Source organism: Patiria miniata, unplaced genomic scaffold (genome assembly GCF_015706575.1).
Source record: "Patiria miniata isolate m_02_andy unplaced genomic scaffold, ASM1570657v1 HiC_scaffold_16, whole genome shotgun sequence".
Classification (NCBI taxonomy): Eukaryota; Metazoa; Echinodermata; class Asteroidea; order Valvatida; family Asterinidae; genus Patiria; species Patiria miniata.
In genome coordinates, this window is record NW_024037054.1 from 10830571 (window position 1) to 10843756 (window position 13186).

Consider the following 13186-nt stretch of genomic DNA (forward strand, 5'->3'; position numbering starts at 1 on the left):
GATTTAAGAAATCGACATATGACAACTCTTAGAGAACAAAATAAATGCAAATCCGAATGGCATCAACAAATACTAGTACTGAAAAGTAAAAGCAATGACAAAAAACATTGTGGTATAAGAAACTACAATACACATGTAATATACTTATATAATATTGGATGGCTTTGAGGTGGATACAAGAATATATTGCACGAGCTATGACAATACTGCACGAGTCGAAGACGAGTGCAATATTGTCACAGCGAGAGCAACATATTCTTGTATCCACCGAAAAAGGGCCATCCAATATAATTGTTATTATTTATATCAGGCTGACTTGATCCGCAAGAATACAATTCAAGATACTGTCCTCGTTTCATCTTTTTCGTCAAACCAATTGAAGCTGTCACTGTAACTGTTTGCATCAGTGTGCGTATAGGCCTGCCTGGCCTTCTGCGCGGTACGCGCGCGCGATACGCTCTGTTGAGTGGTTAACAACTGTGACTTTCCATCATAGTAATTTAATATAGCTCTATGCTTTCCGTGCTCTTGATCGTGCGGGAACCAGCGAAAATGCCCGGATGACTGTAATAAAATTATTGCAGTCAACCGGGTACTTTATTATTGCAGTCATCCAGGCACAAAGCATACAATACGCTGATTTACTTTTACCGCTGGAAGCCTGATATAAATAATAATTGTAAATGCATTATAACAAACACGGGATATTTAATAACAGGAAATTAGCTACAACATATGCAAATTACATGCAAATAGACGAATCAAAATTTGAAATGAAAATAAAATAAAGTAAAATTCAAAATTAACAAAACTGTGATATATTGAAAAATACACGACTATATGGCTAAAAAATGAACATGAAGATAAATGAAAGAAATTACAATACAAGAAAAGACAAAGAACAAAGTAAAAAATATATCGGAAAAGATTTTTAAATCGTTGAAGACTTTGCCTGCCTCGGGCTCTTAGCCCGTTGTTGACGTGTTCCATCTCAAGGCAATCAGATACTTAAAAGTGTATCTGTTCCACGATTTTTATTATGTCATGGACTACATTGAAGACATCTTTTGAGATAGAGTCATTTATTGGTTACAGTAATCAGTTATCAACATCGATACATGTACTATTTGTAAAGATTACGGTGATTTTGTTTTCGTAAAGTATATCAACGACCTGCCTATATGTGATCTTTAGATAGAAATCGTACACATTTTCTTTTTCCCGTATTCTTATTCATTGTTTGTTTATTTACAGTCTGGTCGTCATAGCCTGGTTATCATCATGATTCTCTCCTTTCACTTCAACCTCATCCATCTTAAGGTGATCAATAGCCTCGTTATCATACACACTATCTTCACTCTCTACCATCTCATCCATCTTCAGCTGATCAATAGCCTCGTTATCATACACACTTCCTTCACACTCTACCATGTCATCCATCTTCAGTTGATCAGTACCCTCGTTACCGGAGACGTTTTCATCTTCCTCTCCAACATCATCCATCTTAATGGCCTCGTTTTCGAAAACGTTCCCATCTTTCATTTCATTCTCACCTGTCTTCGTTTGATCTGTAATCTGGTTATCAGAGACACTTTCTTCTTCCCCTGCAATCAAACCGACGTTCATTTGATCTAAAGCCCGATTACCATAGACATTCCCCTCCATCCCATTACCCCCATTACCAACATCATTCAATCGCGACTGTGACTTGGGCTTGGGCTTTGGTACGGATGATGAGAGGGTTCCACTTGTCACCGGTTTGTTGTGGAAGCATCCGAGGAACTTGTCTTGCACGTTATTCTGTCGGACGACGAACAACAGGAAGATGAACAGACCTTGCAGGGAGTTAAAGACACAGAAAAGGACTTGGAAGGCAAAGTTGGAAGACTCGATGACTGAGAGGAGACCGAAGGCCCAGGTGAGACCGAGAAGCACTGAGATGGCAGCCATGTTCTGCAGCCGCTTGGCCATCTGACTTCGCTTGCCTTTCGTGTTGGAGCTTTGGATCACTGTAGCCTTGCAGGTCAAGCGACGGGCGATCAGGACAAAGATGAAGGCATTATAGAGGAAGACCAGACCGATCATGAGCAGCTGACCGTAGTAGAAGGCTGCGCCGGGCTTCAAGAAACAACTGCAAATTTACATCATGTGTAATAAAATATAAGAATGCGTAAGTTTTGCATGCTTTCAGAATGAGGTACTGAAAATAATTCATTTTAAATAGCTATGCTAAATCAATTAGTCCATGTTGAACAATAAATCTAGGAGGATATCAGCGTACAAGCGTACAGCGTGGTGGATTGTACAAAAAAGAAACGCATTTATAATTGTTATCCCCAAATCAAATGCCGAGGGAAGCTAACTAGTAGATATAACTTTTTCTGAAGATGTTCACTGGAGTAGTATTTGATCCCAAAGACCTCAGGAACCTAACCGAATCTCTGCAAACTGTGTATTACAATCGTACGTCGGGTTGTGTCAATCTCCCAATGTCTATGTTCATGGGGCGATAGTCAATTTGGATCGCTTACCAAGTGTTGCCAGTGACCACGTATTTCTTACCTGCTTTCGTTTTCGTACACCGTGTAATCCACTGCTAGTATTACACCAACAACAATCATTGGCAATCCTGAAAATGATAATTATAATATTTCATTGAGCATGATGACAAAAACAGTAGCCTAACTGTCAAATGTTTACAAGAAACTGATTTTGAAATGAGATGTTGGATAAACCTTATTAAAATCACATCCTCTAAGTTGCCTTTATCCGTTATGAATAAAGACAAAGTCGTTCGCGTCAGTTTAAGATATTTCAACTTTCTAATAATGTCGATATCATGAGATTCCCCCAATAAATCAATACAAAGCCTGAAACAATACTAAAAAATATGAAACTATACTCTTACCCCCTTTCAAACATGTGCTTTCTGGGTGTGTCAGACCAAATCCAGCACTTTTAATTTGTCACATATTTAAAAAAAAAAAAAAAAATTAAATTCAGGTTAAAACCTGAAAATTTGCATCTCTGGATATGTCGCACTCACCCCAGGCAGCGATAGAGGCTTTGACCATGAAGTGTTCCACGTTAGAGTTGAAGACTTTAACGAGTTTCAGATAGAGGTTGGTTGCCTCGACTCCCATCCATGCCATGGAGCTAAGAGTGAAATAGTGCATCAATACTGCAACGATGATGCACCCTATACGAGACGATGTCTGCTCAATACCAATCAGGAAGACCAGATAGAGACAGAGCAGAGAGAAAGAGAAGCAAACTAAGATGCGACTTGGTGTCTTCTCTCGCAAGGACCTACCGGGAAAATGGAAAGAGTGGATTGGATATAGGTTGCATGATGGTACAACGCTCATTTCCGACACTATTGTATACGGTACCGTACCTCAAAGATCAACCATATCAAGTCAATATGTCTTCTTTTTTTGGCGCAATGTTTAAACCTTAATTTTGACCCGTGGATTTTCCTCAGAATATTCTTCTGGGGTTTTCCTCCCACCTGTAAAACTGCAATTTCTTCTCATTGTCTCCTCTTTACATGCAGGTTTTTTTCAGGCTGGCCAGTTGTGTTTTTGAGGAATTGGTGCGTTTTTAGGAACTGGTTTCATTACCACAAAAAAAATTATATAAAATTATCTGCCTATCATTAAAATGAAACATAATATGTACTTTAATTTATAAATACGATGAAGCCTAATTCTTACTTGATGGAGAGGTATATGATGATGGTGAAAACAAGGGAAGCAATTGACACAGCACATCCAATCTTACTGATGATATCCAGAGCTAGGCTCGAGTACTTTTGGCCGTGAATGTCCTGAAAAAGATCAAAGTCCGTTTTAAAACGAGCTTTTAGTGTTTCGTCTTTTTAACCAGTATTTTGAGATTGAATAAAAACCTAGCTCTCTATAACGAGTTGAATATCTAACCACGAGTACTGCAAAGCTGGTTGCATGATCACAGTGACACTCAGTCCTCTCGCTGATTGAGGTCACTAGTCTGCAGCCCTCTGGTGACCAATCCCCAACGCCATCTTGGAGTTCGTTATCCCAGAAAACGCACTCCACCGCCCCTTCAATCACCTGCGAATTGATAATGTAAGGACTATAAACATTCAACAATATTGTGCATCTAATAGTTCCACAGTATTGCAAAACAAGTAACGTTAACACAGCATTTCTGTTATTTGTTGTAACATTTTACTCTGAATGTGATGTTATATGCTCAATGATCTTCAAACCCTATGACTGATTCGTGGTAATATCCACTATGCTTCGCAACTAATAAATATCTTTCCATCAATAATTTGACATCTTACTGGATTTTGATTGAAGGTAACAACCACTGGGTTGTCATCTGGTAGGTTCTCGACATGGACACCATCCACCGTAGCAGAAATGATTGCACTATCCACAAACAGACGGGAACCAGTGGACTCAGCTTCAGCAATCCGCTTCGAGCGAAATAACTTGCTGGTTTGATACACGGTAAAACTAATGGGTACCGGACTAGCAGCTGTTGAGCGTAAAATACATGGATGTAATTAGTTTTCCGCGATAACCTTGAATTTGTTTTCTTCGAATTGTCCCATATACGTCGTGTACACAGAGCCAAATTACCATTCGTACATTTAAATAATTAATTAGCCATAATCCAAAACCCTTTGACCTATAGTCATGACATTTCTTGGGCATGTTTATGATGAGTTGCTCTATGCATGTACAGAGCTTCAAAATTTTCGTCACTCCATGGCCGAGATCTTAGGGAGGCGGAATCCGTCCCCCGGTTGTTTTGGACAACTTGGGGGTTTTTTTGTTCACCGTACGCCGAAAATCAAGAAAAATGTTAAAGCAACAAAAGGGGGGTTTTATCTTACACGATTACCCCATGCCCACCTGTTGGATGTTTGAGTAATATCTCATCGGGAAGATGGATGGACGATTCCACTGTCTCTGCAGGGAAATCAGAGACGGGGTAATAGACACTGACACTATCGTTCTTCAGCACGCCATCCGTAGACTCTCCCGCTTTGACAACGAATCCCACACCTTCATGCAGGGAACTCGGAGGGATATTTAGCGCCTCGACAGCAAGACTAGGTGTAACCGCGGTAAAGTTGGCTTCATCTTCGAGAACGTACGAGATTTGACTGTCGAGGGCTTGTACAATGCGGGATGTGGAGTCTCCGTCTGGTACATTGTTGAAAGCCTCGTCATCGACCTGTAGGAGGTTGTTGACCACACTCACAACACTTGATGTTATCTATGTATCAGGAAATACAAATGAGTATCGATACTAAATTGAAATAAATATATTATGGGACATTAACATAAGGGATCCTCTTCTGGGCAGTGTTGCCACTGTGTATTTATGGCAAGTCTATCCTACGCTTAATATTCTTTCATGTAATGAATAACAGAAGAGATTTGTTTTTTAAACTCCTGTACACAAAAATTACTCAAACCAGTTTTATTTAGCATCATTATGGAACGTTATCATTGATAAACTCGGTATTAGTATCAGTAAATGGTTATTTAAGAATCCATTTTGGAGTGATTTTGAACACCAAGTTACTATTCCTCTGTCCTCTTTCAATTATGAAGATAAAATCAACCTGGTTGTTGTAAGCTATCGGTATGTCATCATATTTTACAAGGTCTTACTTCTGGGGAAGGATCCCGGATTGTCAGAATATTATCCAGGACGTCAGCCACCAATGCCACAGCTTCACCGTTGATTGTTGAGGCATCATTGGTCAGGGATTCCAGAGACTCTGACACCTCCACCACGTTCTCACTTGTTACCGTTATCTGCAGAACCAGGGAGAAATAAAAGAAAGTAACACCACGGGGCTGTGGTTATGTGAGCAGGAGCACACAGTGGAATGTTGCACCTTTTTCATTACAAATAACCCCGATTCTGCATCAATTGATCTTACTTTTTTTAATATGTCCAGCTGACCATTGACATCAACGCTGCAATTTCCCAGCACGGGTTGAAGCCACTGAGCACCCAGAGTGAAATCCCCCGAACAATCTCGAGAGATGAGAACGCGACCTTAGGAATAAATTAAAAGGTCAACTTTAGCAACGAATATCGGACCCCTGCCGCCATGATTTATTTCCCTTGGTAACCACATGGCTGGAGAGTTTCCTCCAATCGTTAAACCTGAACATTAAGTTTATCTGCAAGGTGTTTTAAAAGACCACCATGGTATTTGAGACCACCATTAGACAACACGTTGTGCCATATACAGTAGCTGCTCATGGTGTTCCCATGGGACACCACGTTTCCGTAGCTGTCCATGGTGTTCCCATGCGACACCATGGTGTTTTAAGAGATCGCCATGGTGTTTTAAGAGACCACCATGGTATTCAAAGAGACCACAATGAGACCACATGGTGGTGCCATGGGGTTACAGTAGCTGCTCATGGTGTTCCCATGCGACAGAACGGTGTTTCAAGAGATCGGCATGGTGTTTTAAGAGACCACCATATGTCTATCCTTTTGATTCCCATGGGTTTCCCATGGCGTCCCATGGGGATCACATGGCTTCGCCATGGGACACTTTTGTAAGGGTGACCATGAGTATTTCGTCATTTCTTCGACTAATGAACTAAATATGCGCAAAAATGTACTACAAGCCGATCTATTCAAGCCAATATTAAAAGAGGATGCGAATGAAATAACTATTTTGATGAAATTAAGTTGCTAATCAATTTAAAAATATATATAAGCTGTTGTATCTACCGTGCTTTCCACCAGCGACGCATTCTCCCAATTGTTCAACCCCAAGTCCAATTCTAGTTTGCGGGAAGATCACATTCTTGCCTTGTAATTCAAGAACTTCACGTGGACAGGAAGCTGTGGATAGGACATTCAACAGTTATATCTAAAACATGTACATTAACTTTACTAAATTTTTAAACACCACTTTTCATCAATGTCACAGCTGATCGTCTTAAAGCTATTAGGAAGGAGTTCGTACAATGTAAACAAAAAGAGGTCTGCATTTAATTTACACATAATTTAATAGAGCTATTCTTCACAAATCATCATGCTAGGTTGACAAGCATGGTTCACAAAAGCGATGCTTCAATACAGATATATTTGTCATAAACTTACATAGTGAAACCACTGTAACGCTGTAGGGATCCAGACCTAGTCCTGGGTTAGTGGAGGCATATTCAGACATTGCTCTTTGCATTGAGACAGCAGTATCAGCATCAGACACATTGCTTGGAGAGTTCACGATGACTTTGAAATCAACGATAACACTGCCTGGATAGAAGCGCAGAACCTCGTAGCTCACCACAGGCTGGTATATCATATCCAACGGCATCTACAAACAAAATATGACAGAAATAAGAAAATGAAACAGATCAAAACAGACAGTCGCTAGCTTCTCATCCAGTGAGTATGTTTGAAGTTTAATTTTGGGCTGGTTGATCGATTGGTTTTGAACGAGGTAATCATGCCGCGAAACCCTTCGTGATTATGAATACCAAATGGAAAGGGGACCCAACAGCTCAGGTTCGAAAATCATACCTCATCTACCGAAAATCAAACCCTAAAAATACAAATTTTGTACAATACGATGCCACATCAAAACTAATATCAGTCAAAATGAAATTCCCTGAAATGTATCGATAGGCTGGACATTCATATTGCAGCTGTTTTCAGGTCGAACGGATTGGAAGTATGACACTAAGTGGATTTCTAATAGACCCGATCAGAACAAAAATGTTTTGTCGCCAAAAAAAAACGCTCATGAGAATTTCAGATTCCGACATAGCCGTCCCCTTTGTACGTAGAGTATTCCAATTTGTTATAATAAGGGTCATACCTTGCTGCGTATGTCATATGTGAGGTTCTTGAACGCAGCACTGGATGCATTGCGTAGATCTTCGGTAAATGTTCCATTCACAAGCGTCATGTTGGCCATCAACGTGGTGATGCCTTGAAAAGAGAAGCAGAGGTATGGTTTATTCCCGTGAAGAGTTTCTTATTGCAAAATGTCTCCAACTTGGAGGTTGTGGATAAAAAGCTGTCTAGAAGGTTATGACCCTTAGATTGCATAATGAAGTTTTGAAGTGAACTGAAAACCAACAACCCATGTTCTTACCTGATTTCATAATGATGGCTTGATACTCGGCGGTAACATCGATGAGCATCCCTCGGCCTCTTCCAACACAGACGTAAGCTCCTTGGTCCCGGAGCTCTTCAAAGGAAGGAAAGATGAGAGCGTAGCCATTGGTAACGAAGTCACGCTGGCCGTCAGCGTTGATTCGGTACCAATCGTAGCTAGCGGCATTCTCAATTGGGCACTCAACTGGGAAAGGCTGATCACTTGGCAAGTCACTAGGAACCTCAATCAAATACCGGGCAGACGATGAAACGACGGGAGCTATAATACGAAAAGAGTAAGAAAGAGAGAGAGTATACGAAAGTCTTATAAAATTTAGAGCAGGAATAATGGAGTAATCACTAGAAAATAATCCGAGGCAGACTTGGAATATGGCCAGGAATGCAAGACATTTTCAATGAATGTCAGAATCCGTTCAGTGAAGTTACCTGGTCCGGGTGCTGACGATTCCCGACATTGCTGATATGACAGATACTCCTGCTGCAGTCCATTACCGCATTTCAATTCCTTGAACTCAGTCTCAAGACCAGTCCACTCTTTGAAGAATGCTTCACAGTCGTCTCCTTGCTCGCACTGTATCACTGAGAGTTGTGCTGTCATCAATACACCTTGCAGCAAGTCCTCCACACCTTGGCTTGACATGACTGACAGGATCACATTAAATACCCCGATTTCCAGAGCAACAGGTGGAACAATTTGCAGATCCACTTTCATTGCGGTGTCGTTCAAACTCTGCATTGTGCCGTAACCGTCGCGATACTCTTGATTGTAATAGTAAAGAAGATACTCTTTTCCAGGCGACGTAATCCTTACTTCGTACGTAAGCAGTGGGATAATTTTCAAAAATATGGTTGAGTTGGCTGTTACGCTCAACTTGTGAGCGATCGCGGGATGGGCCATATTGAAATTGAAGTTATAATCCAAAGAGCTCGAACTGATAAGATGAGAGGAATAACACCGAGGCGCAGACCGATACTCATTAAGTTCTCTATGAATAAAGACGTCCTTGCAACCAGAACCTGCAGAACAAAGAGGCATTATTTAACAGGCTTATTTAAATTTTACCCCAGTGTGAATTTCTGACGCTTTGGCAACAGTTCAAGCCCGAAGTTAGTGACCTACATGCTTCATAATTAACACGTGTGCGAACTTTTTCATCCATTCTCTATGTTTATTTTTGTTCCAAAAATTGTTTATATACAACAATCTTCTTTTTCAGAAATGTACGTTTAAACTTAATGGAAGGTCAATCTTAATAAATGTTATACAATTTTTCATGTGACTTACTCAATTAGATTTCTGGATAATGTCTGTGTCCTTTATAAGAATGAAGAGTACATAACGTAGTGACAAATTTAAGTAGCGAAATTCAAACTGATTAATAAACGTTTAATTGACCTGTGTTGCTCTTAAAAGGTTCTTATACATTTCTTACCCCAATTGGCCACTGTAACTTCTCTACTGGGTTCTATGTCGTCTATCAAACACCGAAATCTAATTTAACAAAAGGGTATAATAATGGCAGATAATTAATTCCTCGGTAAATGCATGACTATTCCTCCGGGATCAAGACGAGACAAATGTAACAATAAGAAGCACATATTTGGCATCTGACATTTTGCGACGTTAAAAAATAATAATTCGAATACTGCCATCACTGTGATAAAAATTGAACACATACGAGAACAAAAACGATGAACGGTCATATATTTTATAAATGGCGTGACTACATATTTCATTTGATTGGTTTTTATTCATTTGAGAACATTACTTTGTAAGCCACACTTTCTGCCAAGTACAAACCTCCATGACCTCGTTCATTAAATAATTATCTTCTTTGCATGTTTTGTTTTCCCTTCCATACTGTACTGGTTTTACCTGTGAGGAGAGTCAGCAACTACAACCTTCAAATAGACTGAATTCAAGCTGGACTGTAGTGTGGTCCCCTTCCCGTCTTTCCATTCTACAAGTGGTGGAATGTCACCAGTTGCCAGACATGACAAGGTGACCTCGTCATCTCCAAATGACGTCACATCAGGGCTGATATAAGTAAATGACGGTTGCCCTACACAGGAGAAAATAACTAACGTTAACTATGGTTAACTACACTTTTTTAGGGGGGATTGGTGCTTAATCATGTTTCAAACAGCTTTGGAATGTATATATTTCCCTTTTATGCAATGCGTTTCCCCTGAGTCATTTTGACAAGCATCTGTACTACAACTAGTTGTCAATGGGATATTCCCTGGCACAGTACAGCAAGGGTCTATGAGTATGCGAGCAGATTTGGCGATTAATTATGCAAAACAAAAAATTGCTTCCTGACTTCCAAATTCCGACCATTCAGCGGGCGCCTTCCATATCGGGTCTATCGGTTACCCGTTGTTGTGTTACAAAAACATGACATCCAAATGTACCAGTGAACACCTTAGTCCACATTTCTTAAGGATGTCAACGTTTTTAAAGTGGACCCGATTGGCTGGCGCACGGGTTCGCATAAAATGTGCATGTTAAGAGTTCAACCGTATAGTTGCACAGCCAATGTTTGATCCTCCGACTTTGCAGCCTGTTGCTTATATTTAAGTATTCCCCGCCCGTCTCCGCTTGAGGCCTGAGCCCCTCCCCTTGTGCTTTCCCTACTCAGAATTTGAGGAAGTCAAAGATGACCTTCTCATTGTTCGTATTGTATAAAAACCCATTAGTAGAACGGCAAAGTGACAAAATTGTGCACATTGTGATAAAAGCATGAAACTTAGCATAACAGGTTTTCTTGCCATGAAAACAAATTTCAGATATGGAGGCATTTCATATCTGACGCCGGTGACCTCAATGGCTTTAACATACTATATTAATACCTTTTGTTCTTGAAAGCACCACGTTCCTATGACCCAATTATATGTCATATGTCTTCATATTATGAAAATATTGACTAAGTGTGAGAAAAAAAACGACCTCTAGTAACCTTCCTGAGGTCATTGACCTTTCCATGCCCTAGTTATCATAGTTATGTCTTAATTATGTGGTACATGTAGCTTGAGTAATTCCAGCTCCAATGCTCATCAGGAACTCCGACATATAGAGCTGGAGCTCAAACTACGTTGTATATCGTAGATTCTAAGAGGCCCTAAAAACGGGACTCTCTGTATCTGTGTCACCAAAAAACTGGTCTTTTGCCCCTCTATTATCCAATCCAGATTCCATTAAACCTAACATGAGGCCTGTTTCACTCCATGTAGGCCCTAGCTCCTCATGCAGGATATGAATGGTCCGCAATTGGTCCGCAAGTGTCCTCCACGAATTGGATCCTAAATACGCCACAGATTGCGTCAGTATTTAAGCACATCAATATACCCACCAAACACATAATTGTAAATATGTCTGAACTCACCCAAGCACTTGTCGTACATAGAAAGGAACATTTCATTGGTTTCAGGCACCCCGCAAGTGGTGTTGTAAATATGCTTAACGGACAGAATGCCCCTTCTCCACGCAGTGTATTCTATAAGGCACTCGCAACCACTAAGGTATGTTCTGTAATGCAGGGTGATGCAGTCAAGACAGGTAACGCTGACAGGTGTTGTAGAACTGCTCTGGGTATCCGTGATGTACTCAATGGTAACACTGATGTTTTGTCCGTGGTCAACTAGGAGAGGAACCCGTAGTTCTTTTGCAACGACTGCATAACCATCATCTACCTGCATGGTCCAAGAAAAAAATCACTAGTCCAAATAATATATTTTTTACCTTTTATGGTTTTCTTTAAACAGATATAAATAAAGATTTAGATAATCCATAGGAATAATGTTGATACAAGTAAGAGTTGTTTTTCCCTCACAGGATCATATCACAGTTCGGGAATCCTTCAAACGTACCCATAATTCTGTAGTATGTACAGAGTTAGTCAATAAAATGTTGACCAATGCCGTTTTGTAAATCAGCTCAGTGAAGTCCTGCACGGTCAACTCCACCTTAAACAAGAGAATATTGGGAATAACGTTAAGCTATAACTTTTCTTTATGCACTTTTGAAAGAGAAAATCACGCTAAAATTACACCTGCACAGAATGTGTCTAGCAAAAGGATATCGATGACGTTTTGCATTGTCGAAAACAGTTCTCTGGATTATTAGTTAGAACGTTCTGTTCAAAACCTTTGTTTCTGTACATATATATATATATATATTTGCGTCCCGTAGATGTTAATAGGTTGCAATGTATGTCACGTATCGGAAGCATACTCACCTTGCCAATGTAGGTTGACTTGGACAAGAATGCTGGCGCAGTGAACGTGTACACCGCTGTATTGTTCTTCAAGAAAGAATCATTAACTTTCAGGAATCCACTCTGGTCAATGCACAATTCTCTTACATTACTGTAAGCCTGGCAGAAACTGTAAGCTGCGGAGAAACAAAATCGAAGTCTATTTTCAACGCTGCATAATTTGATGTAGTGGTTAATAACTTCGTCTGCTTAAATATTATCCTTGTCACCTTCCAACATTAATAAGTCTTGTATTTCCTGCAACGTACCATGTACTGAAACTGTGCAATATATTACATTAGCACACGCAATCTTGGTTGTAGATGATGCTATTCTTTGCCCTTGAAAGTTGAGATATTAACGACTCAGACATTTAATGACATGACATCTATACAGCTGGGAGCTGGGCTTTAATGCTAGTAAAAACGCTTCTGTTGGATCGGATTGATACTTACATTCGGAGGAGCACATAGTTGAGTTCTCGTCTGAGTTATCGTAATCACCACAATCATAAAAGTTGTCACAGACTTGAGAACGAGGAATGCACACACCGTTCGAGCATTTGTGCTGGTCAACTTGGCAATCTTCATAAAATGGGAAAGAGGGAATGTGATGAAGGTCACGGTATAGGTTAGTCTACAATATTGCACAGTGAAATATACATGTACCCAGGAGACTCAACGATCCAGATACAGACATTTTTAATAACGTATAAAACCAAAGCTTCGAAGAATATCTCCGATGGTGAAATCTTTAAATCCTACTTTCAG

General features: G+C 40.1%; 1 protein-coding gene across 1 annotated transcript in view; it reads right to left on the reverse strand.

Moving 5' to 3' along the window:
- Positions 1–656: 656 nt before the first annotated feature.
- LOC119723239 overlaps positions 657–13186 on the reverse strand; it is a 29967-nt gene continuing 17437 nt past the window's right edge. Inside the window, exons 8-27 of the mRNA XM_038193804.1 lie at positions 12872–13000; positions 12399–12553; positions 12031–12126; positions 11547–11853; positions 10037–10223; positions 9594–9652; positions 8587–9177; positions 8138–8419; positions 7859–7971; positions 7138–7354; positions 6763–6876; positions 5951–6069; positions 5676–5822; positions 4908–5274; positions 4331–4527; positions 3942–4094; positions 3717–3829; positions 3047–3309; positions 2563–2629; positions 657–2131 (exon numbers count right to left, since the gene is read on the reverse strand). Of these exons, the coding sequence (XP_038049732.1) occupies positions 1249–2131; positions 2563–2629; positions 3047–3309; positions 3717–3829; positions 3942–4094; positions 4331–4527; positions 4908–5274; positions 5676–5822; positions 5951–6069; positions 6763–6876; positions 7138–7354; positions 7859–7971; positions 8138–8419; positions 8587–9177; positions 9594–9652; positions 10037–10223; positions 11547–11853; positions 12031–12126; positions 12399–12553; positions 12872–13000 (4559 nt within the window). The 3' untranslated portion in view covers positions 657–1248. The remainder of the gene's footprint in view (positions 2132–2562; positions 2630–3046; positions 3310–3716; positions 3830–3941; positions 4095–4330; positions 4528–4907; positions 5275–5675; positions 5823–5950; positions 6070–6762; positions 6877–7137; positions 7355–7858; positions 7972–8137; positions 8420–8586; positions 9178–9593; positions 9653–10036; positions 10224–11546; positions 11854–12030; positions 12127–12398; positions 12554–12871; positions 13001–13186) is intronic.